This window comes from Pezoporus flaviventris, unplaced genomic scaffold (assembly GCF_033815535.1).
Source record: "Pezoporus flaviventris isolate CSIRO_AGI_PZ_B2104156 unplaced genomic scaffold, CSIRO_AGI_Pfla_v1 ptg000015l, whole genome shotgun sequence".
Classification (NCBI taxonomy): Eukaryota; Metazoa; Chordata; class Aves; order Psittaciformes; family Psittacidae; genus Pezoporus; species Pezoporus flaviventris.
Genome location: NW_026892563.1, coordinates 14,158,071 through 14,182,563, shown reverse-complemented (window position 1 = coordinate 14,182,563; position 24,493 = coordinate 14,158,071). Strand labels below are relative to the sequence as shown.

General features: G+C 42.4%; 1 protein-coding gene across 2 annotated transcripts in view; it reads left to right on the top strand.

Annotated features, from left to right (window-relative positions):
• Window positions 1-402: 402 nt before the first annotated feature.
• Window positions 403-24,493, top strand: part of BACE2 (beta-secretase 2) — a 47,572-nt gene continuing 23,481 nt past the window's right edge. The window contains exons 1-2 of one of the 2 annotated variants that reach the window (XM_061453538.1): window positions 403-863; window positions 22,643-22,731. In XM_061453538.1, coding sequence (XP_061309522.1) covers window positions 552-863; window positions 22,643-22,731 — 401 coding nt within the window. In that variant the 5' untranslated portion in view covers window positions 403-551. The remainder of the gene's footprint in view (window positions 864-22,642; window positions 22,732-24,493) is intronic. The other variant, XM_061453537.1, reaches the window with a different exon arrangement.

Below are 24,493 nucleotides of genomic sequence, written 5' to 3'. Positions count from 1 at the left end.
CCTCTTCTTTTCCTCCTCCTCCCCCTCCCCCCTTTACCCCCCCCGCCCAGCCACAGACTCCGCTCCACCGGGGTCCTGAGGCGGGTGCCTGCGCGAACCCCTAAGCCGGCCCCCGCGCTGGTGAGGGTCGAGGAGCCGCAGCCACACCGAGAGGGGACCGTAATCCCGGCCGTCTCCCGCAGCGGGGATCCCCTCTCCTCCGCTCCGCTGCTCTCCCTTTAAGGCTTTCGGAAACTTTTCTCCCCATCGCGCCGCCACGCTCCGGGGCTACGGGCTAGGCTAAACCGAACCGGGAAGTTTCTCCATAGGTGCCGGTCAGGAGCGACTTTCCCGCACGGTCCCCGGGCAGTCGGTAGAACCGCGAGGAGGAGCTCGGTTCGGGAGGAGGGGGAGATGAAGCCGGGGCGTGGGTAAGCCGCTCCCTCCTTCCTTCTCCTCCGCCTCCTCCCCCCTCCGCCCCGGCTGCTCCAGTCTAGCAGCCAGGCGGCCGCTGCCTCCGGCCGAAGCCGCTGCAATTGGGAAGCGCCCCCGGCCCCCGCGCTGCTGCCGGGATGGGGACGCCGCTGACGGCTCCCTGCCTCCTCCTTCTCCTGGCCGGCACAGCGGGGCCCTGCCGCGCTTTTTTCTCCCTCCCGCTCCGCGTGTCCCGTCCGGCCGCCCCCAGCGGGTCGCTACCCGCCCCGGTGGTGTTGCGCCCGGCAAGCAGCAGCCGGCAGCCGGAGGCCCCCGGTGGCGCGGACGGCTTGGCCTTGGCTTCGGATCCTGGGGGCACCCTTAACCTTTTAGCTATGGTGGAGAATCTTCAGGGGGACTCCGGCCGCGGCTACTACCTGGAGATGCTGATCGGGACCCCACCGCAGGCGGTAGGAGCGGGCCGGGAGCTGTGGGTTGTTTTTTTTTTGGGGGGGGGGGGGGGGGGGGGACACGACTAGAAGGGGAGGCAAACTTCTACTCGGTAGGCGGGAGTCCGGCGCCCCCCTCGGCCCAAACTCAACTTTCTCCCTTTGCTCAATGCTGGCGCCTCCCTTCCCCTCCCTACCCCAAAAGACGGTGCTCGTGCGCGGCTGCGGCGGCAACGAATTTCTTTTGGGCCGGGCGGGAGGCTCGTCTCCAGGTGCCCCCCGGTGCGATGGCCGGTGACTGCTGGGGAAATTCTGCGGGGCTGGTGCCCGGTTTCAGGCTGTGTGTGTCTGATAGCGGTTTGGTTCGAAGCGAGCTGTTCTGTCAGTCGAAATGGCTGTGGTTTGGAGTCAGAGGGTGCTTTTCTCATTCTTTCATTTTTTAAGCTGCGTTTCATTGTGATCGGGTGCTCTGAAAGATCCTCCCGGCAGAATCACTCGAAATCTTTCTGCTAAACTAAGTGATGGGCAGGCAAAACCAGCCCCTTCTTTCGGGAATTCATGTGTTACTGATTAACTACACAAAGAATGCGTGTGTTTAGAATAATTGTTTTCAAATAGACCGTGTTTCCTTCAATCTCCCCCGTATGCTTTCGCCAGCATTGCTGAAGTTTTTTTGCAGCGTAGTTGCTCTTTCATCTGTGTCATGAGATCCCAGGAGGAGCGGTGCTGGGCTGCTGGTGGGGATGACTAGTCAGCTGAGTGGGGATTAATTTCTTGAAAGCCCTCAGGGCTTTCCTTCAGAACTTCATGTTTGCTTTGGGAGTTTAGGTCCTTACGTTCCCAGTGTACACAAAAAAAAAAAAACAAACAACAAACCCTTGTTCTTCTTTGGCTCCTCTACATAATAAAAAGTCATTGAATGCCAAAAAGCCTAGCCAGCAAAGTGTTCAGCCGTTGTCACATTTCTGGACTTCTGTGAGCAATCTTTTTTACACCTTGACGTCACATCGTCACCATAATTGAAATACATGATGGTAAGATCAATACATGTATTAAGAAAGTGTAGCATTATTTTATGATCAATAAAAGGAGTTTAAAAAACGAAAGCTAACTGGGACTGATGTATCAAGGTGTGACCCGATAGCCACAGAGGCCATGAAATAATTTTTCTTCCGTGTTGTGTGCTGCATATTTGAGTAGCTCCATTAGCCTGGCATTGTGTGTGTTTCATTACTCCAGGGAGTGTGTTGGTTTCTGCCAGAATCAAGGTACCGGGTTTGATAGGACTAATAATCCAATTCAGGATGTCTTAAATGAAAAAATAATTTTAGGTAGAAAAAGTGACTGTCAAGCCTATCATCTCCTTATATGTCATGGGGGATTCTGAAATTGGAAGAAATGGAGAAGGAAAAATATGATAGGCTTTTAATAATGTGACTAGAGGTCTAAGAGGGAGAAATGTGCTGCCCTCAGTGCACCTGGAGACTTCACTTACACTTAACAGCTAGTATTACTTGTATTGCATGTGATGTAAGGTTTCAGATAAACGCCTTGGTGATTTTTTTTCCATCTGAAAAAAAATCTGAATCTGGTTGCAAAGCTTTTACTATTTTGAACTAGTTCTGAGATCTTGCAAAGTTAATTATTTAAAAGACCGCCACTGGTGTTTAGCGCATGTGAAGTTTTATTCAAGAGTAGGCCCACCAAGGTTGTAAGCAAGGTTATAAATGCACTTGTGTTTCCAAAATCAGATCTTGGCGTATAGTGACTCAGTAGAGTGCAGTTAAAATTTATTCTCTACTTCTGATGGAGATGAATTTGTTATCTCACTCCCTGCCTGAAACTGGAAGACTTAAAGATCACAAATGTACTTGTTGTTTTTCTGCTTCACAATGAATAGTATAAAGCTGCAAAGCCACTACAGGCTAGTGCTACTTGCATCCTTCACAGCGCTGGTACTAAAAGCAAGTATCTTGATACTGCCAAGCATTGGAATAGTCTTAAGCTCCTTGGGCAAGTAGTTGCTGGAGTCAGAGTGAGCCATGATCAGGTAGAAAAAGAAAGATGTCTCATATTGATTTAAATCTCCTCCCAACCTGGCTTTCCCTTATGTTAGAAGCTTCAGTGTAAAGTCATGCTTGGGCATCTTCCTTTGCTCTTGCACCCCTCCAGCATGGGACTTTCCTCCAGATGAGCACCCTTCCTTACCCAGGCCTCTCTCAAGACTGCCGAAACTGTACAGGGGTTAATGCTGCCTGACATTTTGCCAAGAGGAAGAAGGATGAAGCAATGATGAAGAGCTACAGAGCAGCACGGCTTCACTTCTGCGGAGCAGAAAGGTGGGCAGCAGAGCTGCTGCTCCAGATGGTGCCACAGAGAGGGGATAGTTAAACGCAAACAAGGCTGTAGTGGACAAAGACCAAATAGCAGGTTATGAGAAGAGGCACAAGACTTAATGTCATAGTTGCAGTAGTGCTGGTGCCTGTGACTTTGAAAGTGTGTGTGTTGTGTGTGTTAAGCATTGAAAGCTACTGGGCCAGCAGTGTTTGTGAAAGACTTCAGCTTTACTGCTCAATTGCAATTTTAGATTTTTTTTTTTGTTTAATTTCTGTTCTTGGAAAGAAGCTACTACGAAAAAAAATTGTTTTTCAGGTCATTTGAGGCAGACTATTTGGCTTACGTTCCAGTTCTGATTTGTCATATAGCAGATAAATACAGCACAGAACTGAGTTTCACAATGGCAGTTCTGAAACACTTGTTCTGACAATATAAAAATAGAGCAGCTGTGTGAAGTCAAATTTATTTTATTTTCAAAAGAGGAACCCTAAATGCAGTCAATCCAGTTTTACGAAGTGTTTGCAGCCAAAGTATTTCCGATCCTTTCCAGTCTTACAATACAGTGTCCTTCCTAATCGTATCAGATCTCCAGACTAGCTACCAGGTAGGTGTCAACTGTCATTAACCCCATTAATCCTCATTCATTCACATACAGACCTACTTAAGAAATGTGTGAAAGGTGAAAAAGAAGGTCTGTTGTATTGAAGAGTGTGATAGATTGGTCTCTTATTTCATGGATGTATTATTGTGTCCTACTTCTGACAGATTATGTGCTTTACACGTAGGTGCACTTCTCCAAGTCCAGATTTAACTCAGAGATGGCAAGAGCCCAATATGAATTGTGTGCACTGTTCTTACTTCTTCTTTAAATAATCTAATGGAATTCCCTTGCTCTATATTTTATTATTTTGTCTGTGCTGAGATTATAAGCACTGTGAGGAATTCAGTCAAAGATCATTTGGGGTTATTTCACTATTATCACTGCAGCTCTCTTCATATTAATTTTGTTTCTTGAATGAGCTTTTGACCAACAGAATAGTCAGACTCTCAAAGCACCCCATGTTCTTCACAGTTTTCTTGAAGTCCATCTGGAGTGCATTAAATGTTTGCAAAGGAAGTACTCTTGCCTCATCTTGCCTCTTGTGCTAGTTATCATTGCATGAGGTAGCGGTAGTCCTGCCAGGCCCACTGTATTTCCAAATTCTGTTTTTATTGAGACCAGGTACATGTTATTATTGCAACTTCATTGCGAAGAGAGTCTGGGCATGTGCCTTCTGAGAGCTGAGAGTCACGTAGCTGTGGTGTGATTGAAACCACGATAGGATCTGATTTGTGCTCTGAATGCCATGGCTCCTTTTTGAAATTTCAGTGTCAATTTTTCATTCTATGCATGAAGAGGTATGGTCTGTTGTTTTTCCTAATGGCAGTTTGTTCTGTGCAGGGGGTGAATAAAAACCTGGCCTGTAAACTTGCTCTGAGTTTTAAGGTCAACGTTTTAAGGTCTAATGGTTTTCACTGTGAAACACAGACTCCAGTTCCCATGTAATTGATTGGAGGGGATATTTGCTTCAATTTCTTCTGGCTATTAAATAAAAGAAGGATAAAGAAGGATATATATTAAACACCTCAAGTGTGTCATGTACTCTTATAATTTACAGCTTGGTATTTTGAAGGTGATGAACACACATATTAGTGAGTTCTGAACGTGCAGCCATTCTTCCTTAACTGTTGATAACTCTTATTTCCTGAGTGTTGGAAGGAATGAAGCCTATGAGGAAAGATTCAACTGCTCTTGTAATTTCATCGCTTCACTAGTCTTGTTATATTAAGTGATAAGGGCCCAATTTCTGGAGCAGTGCTATTCCCTAAGAAGCTAAGCTCTGCTTTCTTAATTTAGCCGAAAGGGGGTTTACTGTCTTTCTAGATACAGAAGTTTTGAAAATGTGGTCCTTCCAGGTTCAAGTACCAGAAGGCAACCTCCAGCTCAGCTCTCTCTCCCTTTCATTCTTTTTTTCCTTTTTCTTTTTTTTTTCTTTTAATAATTACGTGGGTCTTTTGTGTTTATTTCTGAGCTCTTCATGAAAGTTGAAAGGGAGGCCTGAGAAGCAAAGACAAATGCTTTGGCATATTGAAGTGTTTTGAGGTGGCAGTGTCAAGATCCCTCCAGGTCTCTCTCATGGAAATACTATTGAAATGCAAAATGCAAAATATTGCTGTCGTTACATGATGAGTTGGGTAGGTCTTGGGGGTTGTTGTTGTTGGATGCATGCAAAATAAAAAGGACAAGGTGAAACTGACCTTAATATTAGTGCTGAACTTATTACTAGTAAATTAGTAGTGACTAATACAGTACTGTGGTGTGGTGGAGAGTAGTGTTTTTTGAGCAAAGATAAAGCAAACAAACATACCAGGTTTGTGTTGACAGAAAGATCCTTGCCTTTACAAATCAGCATTCTGGCACCTCTTTCCATACAAAAGTAGCCCTTGCAAAAGGAACTGAATGGAGGTAGTGGAGCCTGTACTACGAAAATAATCTAAAGCGTGACTATTAATTGCAATGTAGCTCCCCTTAGTATAGCACAGTTATTGCTTTGTAGCAAGGCTTTGCCTTGCTGTGTTTGTAAGTGCAATGCAGTGTCCTGCTTTATCTGCGCAGGGTGACACTGAATGGAAGAGGCTTATCATGGTTGTTCCTCAGGATGTGCTCCTGTCCCAGGGTCAGGCAGGTTAGAGCCCCACTAACTGCTCCTTTAAAAGTTAGTTCTCTCCTTCAGAGAAACAGTGAAAGCTTTATAATCCAGGGTCATTGACTGTAGCAATTGTGCATTTGGATTCTGGTGGGTTGGGGCAAAAGGTCCGTGGTGGGGAATAGGAGTGGTGGCAATAGGTATCAGGTTCACGCTTTTCTCCACTCCTTGAATTTCACTCTCCATGAAGGCAAAAACATCAGTTAAATTTGAAAAGAGGGGAAGTAGAAGGTGAGCAAATAACTATTTTGCCTGTTAATAAGAAGTAAATTAATTGGGATTTGGAACAGAAATGAGATGGAAATGAACAAATGGACAAAAGAAAGGCCATGTGGAATTCCTGGATGCTTGGATGCTTGGGATTATGAAGGACTGTTTTTCTTTTTTTTCTATTTTGTGATGGTGGTTTTGTTTCCCCTCCTCTAACCACAGGGCTTAGAGCTCTAGGGATAGTGTCTGGCAAGACAGATTTAAAAACTACTGTGCCTTGCAGGGGTCTTTATTGCCATAAAGAGCGCTTGAAACTTCAAGTCTGTGAGGACATGTTAGCTATTATGTTGCCTCCACATTTTATCATCTGTGAAAATTTCTCACTTATTGTAGGTGAAGTGAATCTGACCTGAAATGTTATCTGGTCATTGCCAAGTATAGCCACATTAGGTAAAAAAGAAGCTGATAGAATGTTGTATCCTTGCCTGTGTGCATCTCCAGTATGAATCAGACATGTTTCTCCCTTTTCTTACTGGTTCTAAAATACAGATTTAATCATAATTTGTGTAAATAAATGAAGGAACTTGTTGCTCCTATTTTTGCCCAGAATAAGACAGATCTTCAAAGCAAGGGAGGCAGCACTCAGCTGCCTCAGAGAAAGGAAGTGTTTTTTCCTGCCATTGATGGGACTATCATACATCTTGCTGCTTTTCAGCCTGGTTTTGCTCTGGAGATCTGAATTCATGAAGCAAATGTAGTACATTTTCTGCAGATACCAGGCTGCTGTTATAATAAAAAGTTTTATATTTCAATTTTTATCCGTTAGTTCAGTGTCCCTCAAGGCACTTGAAATAGTCCAGGACTAAAATAGATTTTATTCGCAACTTTCTGCACATCAACTCCCTTAGTTTTAAAATAACGTTAGCTCCGTCTCCTCTTCTCTGCATATGCCTACATAGCAGCTACCCATGTGACTGGATTGAAGCGTTAAAGAACTGAGCTAGTAGAAACTAGCTTAACTCTGCTTGGTAACAGTCTGGTTGTGACAATGGGAACCTCCGCATGAGCGATCTCCTGTGCTTTTATGGGTGGTTCCGCAACACGGAGCAAGCTCCATTACTGCTGGCAGCACCTAAAGCATGTCTGCATCAACTGCGCAGTTTGGTTTTGCTACAGCAGCGGCTGCATGCTGTGCACAGCAAAGGCTGCAGCAGCCCAGAAACGGCCAAGAGCCTTGCTGAGGAGCTTGGTAAACTTTCTCCCCTTGGGATGGAAGTTTGGCTGCTGAACTTGCTACTGCCCATGTGCTCGCCTTTTTGACAGTCTTCCTCCAGGCATGTCTATCCTATGGGCTTTTAGCCACGTACACCTGAGAGCAGTCGCTTAGCAAAGTCAGCTCTTGTGGCCTCAGAAAACCTTGGGCCAGAGTGAGTGTTTGCTCCCTCTTTTTCCACAGGTTGATAAAATAATACCTTTTTTTCCCCTCTTCTCGTTCCTCCCTCAAGAGTTCTTCTCTCCATCTTCCTTTTGCCTGTCCTTCCTTCTGCTCTTGCTGTCTTTTTATGTCTAAGAGTATTTTTCTGGGAGGACATCAGATGACAGAAGTTCTAGACCTTTGTTTGTTTTGCCTTTTTTTTTTTTTTGTGAGAGTCCTCAGATAGATGAAATCTGTGGGGTATGGTGGAGAGGGAATTTCAGGAAAATAGGCTAGATGGGGGAAAAAAACACCAACTTCTTCAAGTGAAAATCACAATTCATTGAATACAATTTATGTGTCATAATTAAAAGGCTCTTCTGAAGGGAATCTGTTAAGACAGTAATTGCACTCTACAATCGTTTTTTTCCCCTCACCACTGCTTACTAATAATTAAGAATTGTGAAAAATAAATTACTGTAGATTTTGTCCCCTTTGCTCAGCTTGTGAGCACTAAAATTAGTTGATTTTATTTAGCTTTATGGCTGGTTTATTTTTGTACCTACTTACTAGCAAAAACTGCTGTAGCTAGACTACATGTATTTATGGAAAATGCTTGTCTCAAAGTTGTTGCTACTCTGGTTTTATTTAAAAAGAGGAAAGGTATTAATGCTGCAGTAACACTTAGTAAGCCTCTCCTACATAGAGACACAAATGAATCCATTCCTAGGGATCTAAAGCTGCTTGATAGCACTACTTTTTCCCACTGGCATTTTTGTTTTAAAGAACAGATGACAACTCAAGAACTGAGAGTCACCTCTCTACTTGAGCGGGAGCATAAGCCTTCTTGCATTAAAAGCTAGCTCCTGCCGTTTGACAGGGAACAAGTAATTGGATCCTTTTGGCAGCTATTTTTATTTGTGTGTCTGCCTGCAACAGTGGTCCATGCAAGAGCACCTTGGAGCCCGCCACTGTGCTGCGGCTTGTGTTTAGGCTCATGTCAAGGCCAAAGTTTCTCATTTTGCTGCCATAGGGAGCATTATACCAGAGAAGATCAGCCATTTGGGGCTTCTACAGAAACAAAAGGCTTACCTGCTAAGCCACTATATGGAAGGTCAGGTCCTGTGTGTCCACCGTTGAAAAGGTCATGGTAGTATTAAGGAAAACAAAATACATCAGGCCAGCAGGAGGTGTATTTTGAAGATTGCCTTTGGCAGCAATAGTTTTTTCTCATAGAAAATAATATACTAGGGTGTCTATTTCAACTGCAGGCTTCAGATTTATTTTGGAAATTGCAACTTTGAAATCTTTTGGGAGGTTTTTTTCTTTCACTTTTTTCCTACGTAATTGGAAACTTTACTTTTGAAATTCCATTGTGATACTTGTTGATACAGAAACCTTGACTGTTGGTGTTTGCAGCATAAGAAATCGATAGTTGTAGCTTTTTTTCAAGAGCATACCATACCAATTTGGAAGGTCTTCAGGGCAATATTACCATACTGCATAAGCATGGTATGAAAAGACCTATACTTTCATTTGCTATGCTGTGTGGTAGATGTCTGCTATGGGTATGAGTGAAATGTGAGGCATGTCAGAAAATGATTCATCAGTCCCACCGGTACATTTCTATGACTAGAAAGATTTTCATTTAATTCATTCATTTTTCTTCTTGGTGGCTCTCTGGTTGCAAATAACACAGAAGAGTCCAAAGGTGGTCACACTTTCCAAAAGTCAGATAAGTGTTGTAGCAAGATAGCATCTCATACAGTCACAGTGCTTCAGCTTATCTGTCACAGGATAATCTTCTCATTACTCCACGTATGCAAAGTCCTTCAGGGAATACCACAAACATTTTGCATGATTTAAAGCACCAGATTTTTTCATTTAAACTGCTGAGATAAATAATGTATGTGAGGGGAGAAAGAGTTCAGAAAATTTCTCTACAGCTGTAGTTATGAATATTGGCGTGTGTTACATGTTCCAGATGAAGTTAACTTTCATCTGCACTCTGGTGAGCCTTTGGGTTGACCTTTTTCTTGGCAAGTGACCAAGCACTAGTGATAACACCTGTACATTTTTGTTCAGGTTTGAAAATTGTCTCCACGGCAGGTGTGCACGACAGCATTTGCTGTTGGTAACAGACAAAATTCCACAATTCAGTGGCCTGAGCACCATGAGCTCCAGTGTGTAAGTAGCAATGTGTTGCCTTCCTTGTAGCAGCCCTGGGCTGCTGTAGAACACGAGGTACCATTATCACACAACGGATTGTAACCACTGGCCAAAGTAGAAGATAGCTTAGTCCTGTGTACTGGTTGACATGCGGAGCAGTGGGAAGTAGGAGATTGTCTTCTGTGTGTTGTTGCAGTGTGTACTAGCAGACTTAGTCTCAACCTGAGAGCAAGACAAAGCCTTTTAACTTCCTGCCCTACAAACTCAACCTGGTACCTGGAAATGAAGCTGCGTTCCTGCATGCCTCTGTGTTCTCCTGTGTAATAAAGATTTTTATAGTGGAACTTGGTTAACAGCTGTAATGATGTATGAACCACAGGCGAAGCTAGTTCATTTCCCAGAGCTGCTGCCTTTACAGCATTAGCCAGGGTAAAGAGTAAAGTGTGCATGTTTGAGAAGGAGAGAGAGAAATAAAGAAGTCCAATAACAGGGGGAGAGGAATGCTGCTGCTTAAATAAAAAAAGAATTTTTAAAAAAAATCATATCTTACTTTACTTCAGAATCAAATCTGCCTTTTAAATTGCCCTGCCAATTTTTTAAGTAAAAATGTTAGAATAAATACAAATAAAAATGATTGCTCTTATTTTTAATAAATCAAACACATTATTGTGACATAGCTTAACAGCTTTTGCTTACTCTCTCCATCACACAGTCTTCCTGGTATTATGGAGTGAAAAGCTGCTTTCTGTTTTTGTCTTTGAACTCATCTGTATAATTCTAAGAAACACCCATGATGACAATCAAATTCTGCTCCTTGGTAATATCCTAAATAGGTCAGGTGGAATGGGGATCAAAAGCCTTCCGTCTGTTGTATTCCCTTTATTAATTATCTGGGAAATAAAAACACTGGAGTTGCATCAACTTGTTTATGCTGAGACCTAGGACCACCTTCCTGTGGTTACTTAAGACAGCACAGACCAGTGGGCAGCTGCCTGACCATATGCCTTTTCCGAGAGATGTGGCACAGCTATTCTAGCAGGGAATACAATCAGAATAACCAAAGGCCAGTCCTTGTGCCTGTCATAGCTGGACTTTTTTGCAGTCCAGAAAGCCAACCTTATTCTGGGCTGCATCAAAAGAAGCGTGGCCGGCAGGTCGAAGGAGGTGATCCTGCCCCTTTATTCTGCTCTCATGAGACCCCATGTGCAATGCTGTGCCCAGCTCTGGGGCACTCAACACAAGAGGGATATGGACCTGTTGGACCAAGTCCGGAGGAGGGCCATGAAGATGATCAGAGGGCTGGAGCACCTCTCCTATGAAGACAGGCTCAGAGAGCTGGGCTCATTCAGCCTGGAGAAGAGAAGGCTCAGGGCTTATCTCGATCTTCCAGTAACTAAAGGGGGCCTACAAGAATTCTGAAGAGAGACTTTTTACAAGGATATGTAGTGACAGGACAAGGGGAAATGGTTTTAAACTGAGAGAGCATAAATTTAGATTAGATGTTAAGAAAAGAATTCTTTACTAAGATGTTGGTGAGGCACTGGCACAGAACAGTTGTGACTGCTTCATCCCTGGAAACGTTCAAGGCCAGGTTGGATGGGGCTTTGGACAATCTGGTCTAGTGAAAGGCATCCCCGCCCATGGCAGGAGGGTTGGAATTAGATGATCCTTAAGGTCCCTTCCAACCCAAACTGTTCTATGTCGCTTGGCTTTCATGTTTCATGTTTCATGTTTCATGTTGGCTTTCAGTGTATAGACAAAGAAAACACAAGAAAAATTATGCTTAGCCACTTTGGTTTTGTTACAGTGTTTTAGGGAAATTACTAGAAAGTATCATGCAAGCGTTCAGTGGTGTTCTTGAAGAAAATCACTAAAAACCATAAGCAAGCCATTCCTGAAGGCAGATAGAAAGTGCAGCTAGGAGGATGTTATAATGAGTGGCCCCCCTGTGTGGGTACGGCAGTGCTGTTCAGAACAGCCTGTTCTGGGGAGGACAGATAGACCTGATGTGTCAGGAGTGTCCTGCCTTCACCTCTTCTTTGTGCAGCTCTCCAGGTTTTGAAAAAAACCTTTGCTAACAAACACCCGTCTCCAAAACTAACATCTTGACAGAGGAGGGAAAAAAGCCTGAAAAGAATCATGTCGCTGCAAGAGCGCGTTGACAGGGGGAGGAGAGGGAAGAGATCAGACCCGGCATGCAGCCTTCTCAAAACTCTGATTTTTCTCACTGCCATCCTGCAAACTTCTTTTTTTACTACCTGTCTCTGAAATGCAGCCTTTTTCAAAGTTAATCACTGCCTTCAAAAGGTGCTTAAAAATTGCAGGAGCAGCTTTAGCGCTTGGTTTCACATCTCCAGTGCAATTTGAAATCAGGGTCTTAAATTTAAATTTGAGATTGAAGTTCAGATCTTTGGTGTGAGGGAGACCTTTTAATGGAGGTAGAAATATAGAAGCGAGACTGAATCTCTCCTGAGAAGTTTCTGCCCGCTACTGAAGGGCAAAGTTACTGTGGTGTCTTTGACAAAAGGGACAAAAAAAATGTCATGAGCCTATAGATATATTAGGAAGAACATTAGGAATGGACTTCATAAGCTGGATTGAAGTTTGAAACATAGCTGTTGATTAATTCTGGTATTTCCTAATGGCACAGGGAACAACGGCAGTGACTTACAGTGCAGGAGCTTCTGCAGCAGGAGAAAGGTTTAAAGATTAGTAAGTTCAGGTCTTCCTGAATTTCCTTAGTATAGCTTGGTTCTGTGCAAATGTGTATAAAACCCAAATAAATAACGTTTCTGTCTTACAGCTGCTACAGTTGGAGGGCTGCTGCTTTAGTTTCAAAACAAACCTTTACTTTTTTCTTATAATGTAGGGCTTCTAAAGCTAGGTAGAGAAGAACTGAAAAGGCCTTTTCTTTTTCAGACAGCAGTTTCTCTGAGTCTAATGAACAATAGAGGTAAAGAAAGGGTGACCTGACAAAATAAATTGGAAGCTAATTTTGGAGAGCAAAAGCCTCAGAAGATTGAAATTCTGAACTGTATGCAGTTTCTATCTGTAATCATTCACTGGGTATAATGCATTAACATGGGCTTACTGATTTCATTTCCTTAAAAAAAAACAAAAAAAACAACTAAGCAAAACAAAGCAAAAAGCCCTCCTTGGATATCGCATTCTGAAAGGCAGTGTATTAGCAGAAGTCTCTTTCTCCTTTTCATTTCCCTAAAAGAGAACACAACTCTAAAATAGATTGACATAAGACTATTTTTGTAGAAGTATCATGGCCTAAGTAGTGCTGGTAAACATAATAGATGTAGCAGACATTTAGCCTAAAACACTTGAGGTGGATGGTTTGTTGTTTTTCAGTGGGATGGTTGTCCTTTTTTACAGAGAAAGTTTAGCTTCAGGTCAAGTGAAATAATTTAACAGTGGTTTTCTTCAGGAATGAAGCTAGACAGGCTGTGGTTAAGTGCAAGGGTACAAGTGTATAGAGGTTTGCTTGAGGGAGCTCTCTGGGGACAGCTAAACCCTTTTGACTTGGCCAGTGACGTCTGTGCCCCTGTATTGTGAAATACACTTGAGCAGCCCTTCACCCACCTTGGCCATTTTCGTGTTTTCTATGGAGCTAGAAGCTATCCCTTCCCTTAGGTCCTGCTACAGCACCCATAGCACTGTGGACTAGTAGTCATCAGATGTGTGTGGCCATTGCTCCAAAGAGTTTAAAATCCTGCTGAGCAGTGCCCAGCAGATTTGCTCTGTGGTGGCTATGCTTGGTGACTTAAGAGTGAGAGAGAGGTTTAGGTTGAGACAGCGACTACGAAATCAGTGATGGCATTTATGAGTGTTTCTCCAAGAATCAGGCTGGTGGTAGAGGTGTAATGCAGGCATTTCTTCAGTTTCTTTATAGCTGTTGAGTTAGTAAATAAATAGCCAAAATACTTCTGGCTGCCATGTTCTCTGGGGACAAAGGGGTGATCTCTGGATGAGATGCATACTAATTTAGATGTGGCACAATGCTTAGACATAGCCTGTCTCGAAACTAAGGCTGCGTGGGCACTGATTCCTCATGAGTCTTGCAGTTAGACATGAGAGTTAGTCCCAGTGGCATTCAGCTTAGTCTCACTGTCTCATCAGTGCTGTACTGTAATTATCAGAAAATTGATGAATTTAATTCCTATACACCTACTAACAGGTGAAAACTTGTTTTTAGATTTAACAAGAGCTCTGTGTGTACTTAAGTGCAAATAACTGATGTCTTGCATTCATTCTTGAATTTCATGGTGTGTTTGTGGGGTTTTTTTCAATCTTCCGTTCATTGAGGCACTCATTAATCGTTCAATTCAAGAACGTGTTCAGTATAAATACAGAAAATGTATAGATTTTCCTCACTCAAATTTGTGAACATTTGGGTGCCTTACTGCTCTTAGTAAGAACTAAAAGTGTACTTGATGTTAACATGCAGTGCTGGCTACACTGAGAAAGGCTGGTGAAGATACCAGCTGGCTCATATACAAGCCCTTTTTTTTTCAGAAAGATGTGGCTCCCAGGGGGTCTCTGTGACAACCAAACATCTGTTTATCAGTTTTCCTCAGTTGTCTCAAGCCAGTTCAAGGCTTTCAATGGTTATTTACAGGTGAGATTTTTATAGACTTCTACATCATTGTTGTTACTGTGCTTGTTCTAGTCCAGATTTTCCTTAAAGCCTTGAGCAAGGCATGGCTTCAGCTGTGAACTAGAGGGTTGCTTCACCCACTTAGTTTTTTGTCAGCTATAGGGTCTGATATGGGAGAGGGACTTGTGTCAGGGAAAAAGAAAAAAAAAGGGGGGGAAAAAAGGTTAATCTTTTCTAAAAGGCAATGAGATGAAATTGCTACAATTCACACAGTTCTGAGATAAGCAAGTAATAGCTCATGTTCAACAGCAAAACATGTTCATATAGCATGAATAGGATGGATGTGCTGTATGATAAATCTAGACACAGCAAATAAATTTCAGCCTGAAAAATAAGATACCACATGAGACGGCATGTGCAGAAAGAATGCTAATGTTTAAGGAACCAAAGGCATTGGCAGAAAGGAAAGCACAGAAATGAAGAATAGGTATTTTGGTTTGTTACCAGGATTGATTGGGTGACTATTTTTTTTGTCTTTAAGCCATTATAGCCTTCCCTTATTGTCAAAATGATAATATATATAAAGCACTTCCTGTAATATTTCTCTTCAAAATGACTATTCATCAGTCCCAGAGTCAGATGCTCATATTTCAACTCACAATTTACTTTAGCAAGTTTATCCTTCAGAGCAATCAGTCACTTCAGCATTTGTATTTTAATACAAGTCTCAACTACAGAAGCACGCAGAGCTCTTAAGCACGGATAGATTGGCTAATCCAGATAGTGCTTTGTAATCTTCTGGCAAAGAAAGAGATTATTGCTTTTCAGAGAGAGAACAAAAAAACAGTATTCTTCCCAGTCTAATAGTGCAGATCATTAAAAGATTGAGGGCAAAAGACTCTCAGTCTTCTGCTGGGCCCACTGCAGGTGTGAGACTGTCCAGGGGTAGCTGAGTGGTTTAGGTGGCTGGGAGAGAGAGTGAATATAAAGGTAGGATAGATATGGGGTCAAATCCCAGGTTCTGACACCAGTTGGGAATGTGCTGAGGGAAACGACAGCGAATGCCAAACGTGCTCTGGTGGGCTTGATCTGCTACTGCCCTGAAGAGCCTCCATTCGCCACTTGTTCTGTTTACTCCATAGCCAACACACCACGGTTTCTGTGACAAACTTCAGCTGTTGCGAAAGCAGGAATTATCTTTGATAGACTTGACCTTCTGGTTTGGCCAAGTTTTTATGCTGCCATAAATCACATTCCTCTGTGTCCCCAGTCTGATGTTGCAGTGAAACGTGGGCACCACCTGCTAAACAAACAGCATTAAAAAGTCATTGATCTCTTCCATTTTTCTTTCTCACACCACCTCTCTTATCTTGGTTAAACCCTTCTTATGACTACAGGAGGATGTTTTTGGAGGTAGTAGCAGATAGGTATGTTTTCTCTGGCAAGGTGACCTCCCTCGGAGCACCACAGGAAATACTTCTCCTCAGTGTAACATGTGGGCCCCTTCCTCCTCAAAGATGAAGTATGATACCATCCAAGCTGCAGAGAATCATTTGGCTCTGGGTGGGGTGTTTCTCCACCGTCATGGCCATGCAGTTTTCAGCCAAAAAGCTGAGTTGTTTTCTGGATTGCTCTACTTGGCACGGCTGAGGCCACACCTGGAGTGCTGTGTCCAGCTCTGGGCTCCCCAGTCCAAGAGAGACACGGATATGCTGGAAAATGCAGTGAAGGGACAAGAAGACATTTAAGGGATTGGAGCATCTCTCCTATGAGGAAAGGCTGAGAGAGTTGGGACTGATCAGCCTGGAAAACAGAAGTCTTGGGGGGATATCTCATTTGTGTACATAAATACCTGAGGGGAGGGTGCTAAGAGAACAGAGCCAAGCTCTTTTCACAGGTACCCAGTGGCAGAACCAGAGGCAATGGGAATAAACTGAAACACAGGAGGTTCCCTCTAAACATAAGGAAAACCACTTTTTTACTGTGAGGGTGACGAAGCACTGGCACATGTTGCCCAAGGAGGTTGTGGAGTCTCTATCCTTGGAGATGCTCACGAGCTGTCTGGGCATGGTCCTGGGCACGCTGGCTCTGGGTGGCCCTGTTTGAGCAGGGGATTTGACCAGATGACCTCTAGAGGTCCCCTCCAACCTCAACCATTCTGTGAAGTACTGCAAAGCAATGAGAACTTGGCTGCTCCAGTCCAGGGACTGCTTAGGAGCAGTGAAATACAGGAGAGTCCTGTCACTGTCCCAGTGTTCAGGGGCAGTGTACCAGACTTTTTTTTTACCCTTTTTTGTCTTACCTGTTCAGCAAATTATGTATTATTCTGCAAGCAGAAATGTGGTGTTGTGGGAGCTTTTTCAGTTTATGTCTAAGTTTGCAGGCCTCTACATCTAGAAGCACTCCCAAAGATTCCTCTAATTCATCTTTTAATTCAGTTTTATTTCTGTATCTTAAGAGAAACAGATGAATAATCTATATTAAAGCATAGACTTCTGAATCTGTTCATTAGAAATTAGCCTGTAAATGCTAATTCCAAGTAACACAGGAAAAAAGGTGTACAGTACGTCTATGCTTAAAAAGCCACTGTATATTGTAATATCACTAATTTGTAGAAACAAATTGCTGAAACAACCTGACTGACAATCTGTGCCAATAATAACACATAATAACTGTGGGCAAACACAGCATATACTTGCTAGTATGTTTTCTTTTTCATGTGATGGTTGTAAGCAATTCTTGCCAGATGGGCTGATAATGTAATTAGGAATTGTTGTGTTAAATGAGGCAGTATTTAAATTGGCAACTAATTTTCCTATCTATTAACCAGCTTGAAAAAGAAGAGCTGTTACCTAAATGATTTCTAGCAGCTAATCCCTAACATGAAATGTAGCACTTCTTTGCACCCTTTTTAAACACTGCCTAGCAAATTATTTTCTGTAGGGCTTATTATGTGTCTGACAAAATAGGAAAGAGAGGGAGTTAAGAGATGTTACAGGTTCAGGGGTTGTTAGATGGGGTGGACTTCCACTAAGTCAGTATATCATGATACGTGGTAACAGCTCATGAGCCAGTAATGGGATGCTTCCTATTTATAGTCTCCACATGTGGACAGGACAAATATTTTTACTATGTGATAGTTCACTGTGTGGCATACTCCAGCAAGCAGAGTAGGACTATAAACCCTATTTTAAGTCTGTGAATGGGAGAAATCATGAAAGCACAGCAGGACATGATTTTGAATGGCATATGAATGCTACTAGTGCACAACGGTCACTTTCTTTACTGGGGACAGGAGAGGAAGGAAAAGAGTGGGGTGCCCTTGGGTCGAGTTAAAATCCCAGAGAAGGCATGATTGCTTGTAGTTTTCATCATGAATTCTTACAGAGCTAGCTTCTTCGGTCTACTGGCTTGTGCTGTAGAAGCTATCAATTGCTTATCATTAAGATTTTGACTGAACCCCGGAGTAAACATAAGGCTGAGTGAGATTGATTATTATATTTATGTCTCTATCTGTGAAAACCTTATTCCTCCCCCCATGCTTCAGCTGAAGCGGGGCTGAAGACCCAAATACTTTTTTGCAGTCTGATTTTTTTTCTGTCCAGTGGTGAAACTTTATTTCTTGACCTAAGAGGACCAGACCTGTTAACTCGAAAAAAAAACTACACTGGATTTTTTTTTTTCCATGGGCCAGTTTTTTAAAGGGGATGAAGATTATCATTAGCTCAGTGTGGGAATCACATCAACAGCAACAGTGTGACAGGGTTGCATGGAAGCCCTAGGATTCCAGACCTGGAAAAGGCTCTGCATGCCTTCTCATGCAGACAGGTACTTCAAACAAATGCATTATGCACTTGTAGCCATGAGTTTTGTTTTGTACATTTTTCTGAAAGTTACCAAAGCGTCACAATCAAACTAAAACAAGTAACGGATAGGAAGTCTGAGTAGGGCGTAGATCAGGACAGAGGCCAGGCTGTCCCTACATGGAGGATGCTAGCAACCTCTATTCGATAGAAATGGGATGATTGCTATATTTAATCACTTTTCCTTGAAAATGTGAAAGGAGTTACTTTCTGAATGCCTGGTGGGGTAACTGCAAATTGCTGTTTACCAGGCAGTTAAATGAAGCATAGATAGTGCTGAGTGTTGATGACATCATGTTGATGTCACTTGCTGTAACAGGTAGAGCAGGTGCCTGAACCGCAGACAGACAAAGTTTTGCTGAACGAAAGAAAGATGACAGATCAATAGGGGTTTTTTGTTTTGGTTTTTTTTTTTCCTGGTAGCAAAATATAACAATATTTGGCCATGGAAAGCTTAGAAATATTAAAGATACCATGGTAAGTTAAATTATTGAGTCAGGATAGCATACATTAAGTGCTATTTGATGTTGGCACTAAATCAAGGACTGGAAAGTTTGAGTGATTCTTGAAGTATTGGCAATGTGTTTGGCTACCAGTTGAAATAAATCACTGCAACCGGGTTTTTTTTTCAGTGTGTCTACCCCTTTGGAGTAGAAAAAATATAAAATGCATGGCCTAAGAAGGCTTCTGCTTTCAGTGTTGGTGACTTTCAGTAAACAGGTGTGGATTTGTTTCTTTTTATAAGCACAGCCTAATGGCATATAGATAGTGTCAGATTTCCTCTTTAAGTTTGTCATGGCAGAAGCGGATGTTACAATCTTGCTTATTCTATAGCAAGGGATCTTTATTAACCTCTTATTAACAATAACAACACTGTTACCATATAGGAAATGCATCCAGCAAAATAATCTCCAGGTATGATACTAGGTGCAGATTTTATGTCCCATGGCTGTGATAAAGGTGATGTTCAGGGGGGAAAAAATGGCCTTTTGTGTTTGCTATCTGCTTTCTGCTGTATAGGTCGGAAATTGAACTTGGAAACCACAATAAAAAAAAAACCCTAAAGCCTTCTTTCTATCTCTCCAAAAGCAAAAGGAAAGTAGTTTTTCACTGTTTTTAATGCTGGGCACATGATCAGTCAGCAGTCGTTGGGCAGTTTTTTCCTTCATAGCCTCATTCAGTGGTGTCTCTCAGACCTCAGCTTTTGCAAAATCTGGCTTCATCTGACGATCACTGGCAAAACAGGGTGAGCACTAAATAACCAGCTCTCAGTGACAGGAAGTGATTCATTTGTAATAAGCCCATGCCTGTAATAAACACAAAGAATGTTCTCTGCCTGCCTGCAAAGCTCTGATTTCACCATCTCTGGGCCTTCACAAGAAGGCAGCTGGAGAGGATGCTACCACCGCTGTTGGCTCTGCCTTAGCATCAGGGTCTTCTGTTCCTGTGGTAGAAAGGTAGAGACACAGAGAGGTATGACCACACTCTGCAGCTGTCATGGCGCATAGCTCAGTAAATCAAGTTGAGGTGCCACTGATTTCGGTTTTCAATAGTAAGTTGGGTGGTGAAATTCAGCATCTGGGGAGCAAGCATGCAGTGTATTTGGCCTCATCTTTTGGGAGAGGGCAGTGCTGACCTCTGGAGATGGGGCAGGATGGGAAGCCCTAGACTATAGCACCTTTGGTTGCTACCTTGTGACTCACCAGAGCTGGCCTTAAATTCTCCCAATAGCACTATTAAACCTCCAGCAGGCAGTATGGAACAAAGTAGGCTCCAAAGGTGACAGCATGAAAGTGATTCTTAGTGACATGTGAAGGCACTAAAGAAAATAGCCAGGAGAGAAAGAGAACTCAGTAAGTTATACCCACCCCAAAATGAGCTGCTAATCACTGGTGCTATTGTGAAGATTACAATAAATCAGTGTCTGCCCTGGCTGCCTGCATCTCATTATGCAAACATGCAGATAGAGAATGTCAGCCTCAATAGCAATCTGTCATGTGAATGCTGCTGTGTCCGAGTGGGCTGGCACTCTCATGGTTAGCCAGCTTTGTGTTTTCTTTTCTTTTTTTTCTTTTTTTTCTGTGGGGGAAATCTATTTTCTTTTGGAAATGTTGATTTGCTTCATACTGTGGGTAGTAAAATTGCCCTTTTCTTCACTTATTTGTGAATTCTGTGATGATAACATTGTATTTAAGGTGTGGGGGTAAAATATCTTTAATGTATGTCATATTTAGTGACTGGGGGGTTGCTTGGGGTTTGGTTTTGGTTTTTGTTTGTGAGTTTTTTCCAAGTCCTCCCCCGTGTATGGTGTCATGCATATTACTGAAGCTAAGGCAACACCTACATGTATTTATGCAGCTGATGTATAGTGCCCATTACTCAAGCCTCAGAAAGACTAATTAATTTAAGCCCTGCAGCACCCCTCTGAGGCAACTTTTGTTGGTCCTGATAGATGCACACATCGTAGCTGCTCTTTGTTATTTATTTTTAATATGATTTCTATCCCAGAGGGGAGGGGAAATGAATAGTTCTTACTTCATTAGGTAGTTGAAAAAATGTTAGGCTTTTGATATCATCAAAATAAAGTATGTAGCAAACTTTGGATTTTACTGTAAGCCATGCCTCAGAGGTTCTTATTTTCTTTTAAAGCCTCAGATCCTGGAGCCAGGTGAACCTGTAGTTGTCCTGTTGTCTTTAAACATCCATGTCTACCTCACATGGTTGCAAAATAAATTTTAATGTATTGTCTCAGCTTAATGTAAAATCTGGGATGCAGTGAAGCACTTGACTAAGGTTGTGAGTTTGTTTCTGTTTAGTCTTTAAATCTTTGCATGGTTGGAATACCTATGACAGTGTGCATGCAGTTCAGAAGAGAGTGCCACAGATTACTTACTAGTTGTTTTTCTGTTCATACTTTAATTCAAGAGCTTCTCATACTGTATTAACTAGGTAAAACAAGACTAACCATCTTCTTCCTCTCCCTCCATGAGCAAACCAAGTGTTTTTTAACACCGACTCATACCCTTTTTTTGTTTATGCTTGGTCTTAAACTTATTAAAAAGAATTCAGCCTATCTTCTCCAAATGCTTGATCATCCTTTGTCCTTTCTGAGCTCAGCTCAACTTCCTTTGTCAAAACTAAATTCATTTCCCTTATCATTCTCTCTTACCCTTCCCATATCCATTTTCAGTGCTAGATCCCTAGCTAACTCACATCTTAAGGATTGATGAAGACTAACGAAGTGGCTTGTTTGAGCTGGCTTTAAACCCCAGGCAACCCAGTCCTCATGCCTTACTCCTTCTTACAAGAATATTCTTAAATCCTGGGGAACAGGTGTCCCTTACTGCCTAGGGCATAATTTCACAATCGTTTTAAGCCAGTCTGAGACCATACTGCCACCAAAGGAGGCAGTCACCCTTTCTGGTATCTCAGTATCTGTTCCTACCATCTCTTCTCAAGTAGCTGATAGAGCAGATTGCTTTTTTTTTTTTTTTTTTTGGTAGCTGTAGGTGAGGAACCAGATTTGATTGCTTCACAGCTCCATGGGCACAAATGTTCATGCCAAGAAGCCCTGGGAAGCATCCAGCCAAGAAAAGGGAAAAAGTGTAACCACTGCTTTTGGTATCAGTATAGACTCTGATTGACATAAATTATCATTTAGTGACACTACATTTAATGTAGTTCAGGGTCTCACTGAAAGAAGTGATCCTGCATCTGACCACTCGCTCCTGTGCTGTTACCTTGTGCTGTCATGCAGCTGTGGAGAACCATCCTGGTTACCTGAGCCAAATGGGGAAAGGAGGTATCTTGTTTTGTCTGTGTGGTTTTGCTAGGCCATTTTTTGGCCTAAGTTGTCATCCCACTTAACCAAACAAGTGGCCTGCTCTAAGACTGAAAACACTTTCAATCAATGCTTTTCACAGCGTTTATAAATCTGCCATCCTCCTATTTACAGGCAGTGAAGGCTGTAGTAGGTTGCTGCTGCTGAGGATGAAGTGGGCATCATTCCCATGCTTTGTGTTGCTGCTTATTTCTGCTCAGACTAGCATTCTGCCCCTACCTTGAAACCTCATAAACTCTAAGGCAAACAGTGCTTGAAACAGTACTCAATTCAGCCTGTGTCCCAGAAGAGCCAGATTGCTGAGACACATGGGCTGGGCCAAAAAGAAATTGGAGATGGTTGTGAATTTATCTGCTGTGCAAATATGGGCTTAGTGAGTTATTCCTCTTCTAGGAACAAGACTATTTTAAAGCATTTGAGCATGATCAGCTGTTTTGAAGGGGCTGCAGCAGCCTATCTTTCCTAAAAACGACACTTTGTATTTATTTTCAGGGCAACTTTCGTCATAATTTTAAAGCTAAAGGTAGTTTAGATAAAAACTAATGATTTTGTTTGGTTGGTTTTTTGTTTGTTTAGTTGAATATGAAAACCACCTTATCTTCTGTTTTGGCAGTTAAATATTCTGGTTGACACTGGGAGCAGTAATTTTGCTGTAGCAGGCGTACCTGATCCTGATGTCACCTCCTACTTCAATACCGAGCTGTAAGTACCTGTTCTGCATGCAATGAGGGGTTAGGATGTCTCTTAGATCCTGGCTCCTCCATGTAATGCCGCAGTTTTGGGGGCTCCTGTGACATCCCGTGAGAGTGGGATGTCTGTAGCCTGAATGGGAAGATTGGCCTTGCCTGATGCAGAGTCAGGCCCCCCATGAACAGACCCACTGATAACCAAACAACTGAGCTCTGAGTGTAGAGCTGATTAGAGCTGGAGAAAAAGGAAGAAGATAACAGGGTAAAAATAGTTTGCAAAAATCATATCAATTTCAGCAAATTTCTTATCCAAATAGTCTTGGGAGGAATTGAAAGTTTAAATATGCTTTCTCTTTGTTTAAAACACCCCAAAAATTAAAACACAGTAATTGTATCTGTCAGTTGACATTTCATCCAAGACCAAGATTAGTCAAAACTGGTAACTTACAAGATACAACTTGGTGGTTTTGGTGCTTGTTATGCACTGAATTTGCTGTGTTTAGCATGAGCTGATATTAGTCACAGCCAAGCACAGCTTTGTCTGAATCACTCTCCCTTCTTTCTTCCTTCCTTTCTGCCCTTGTTTAGTTTCAATTATTTCAGGTAAACTTCTGCAAAACACAGTTTCTATCTTTAGCTGAAGCATACAGATGATAAAAATACTTTTGAGAACTGAGAGGCTGGAAAGTATCACCATTCTCCTTACCTCTTTGTGTATTTTAACATAAGGTTTTGCACTTTTTTCTTTCCCAATGAGATACACTAGTAATGGAGGGAAAGCCAGTATTTCTGTGCTGCTTCCTAGAATAGCATTACCTGCTGCCACATACTCTGGTGTTAATGGAGATATTTCACATTTCACTCTGATATGACACAGCACTGGAAAGTACAGAATTTTTACTAGAAAGCAGTTTCTGCACTACTGCAGAGTTCTACATGCCAGCTATCGCCTTTCATAGGTAGTGGCTAGAGGAAACTTAATTGCAAGGAATTAAACCCACAAGCATTCATTCTCCCTTTTCTCTTAAATGGTGTTATTTTGTCTGGGAGGGCCAGGCCTCTCTCAAAAGAACTGTAAACTGTTAGAAACAGCGACAACAGCAGAGGTTATGTGTTGGGAAAGGTTGTGAAATTGCTTGAAGGTTGCAGTCTCTTATCAAGTGTTCTCAGTGTACACTGTGTTTTGAGAACTTTACTGTAAAGTTAATATTGCAACCTTGAAATTTAGGCCCTGAAGAGTTAAAGGGTGCTTTGTAAAATGATTCAAACTCAAGTCATAACAGTTCAAAGCAATTGCAGTAGCAATTTCTGGTTTGGTTTGGGTTGGGTTGATGAAGTACTGCAGTGTGCTCAGAATAAAGTGCAGCCATTAACATGTTTGAACCTGGCTACTCCATGCTTCTCCCATTTTAAATACTTTAAATAGATTCAAATAAATGTCATCTGGGAAGGGTCCTGCCCCCCAGAAATCAGATGTTTCAAAAATGTTGTTTGCAGGAAACCTCTGTAGGGTAGCTAGTACAAATCCCAAATGAGGCAGATCAGGTCAGCCACAGCAGAGTACAGCCACGTCCTGTAAATATTTAAGGGTGAAGAATCTGTGATCTTTCTGGGCAGAGCACTTCAGTGTTGTGCCACGCTGTCCTTTGGAGGAAGTATTTCCTGTTATCCAATCTGAACCTCACAATGTAAGTCATGCGTTGCCCCTCGTGCTATTGTCTGGCACTGCAGAGAAAGGTTTGGCTATGTCATCTTGGTAACTGCCTTTGAAGCTG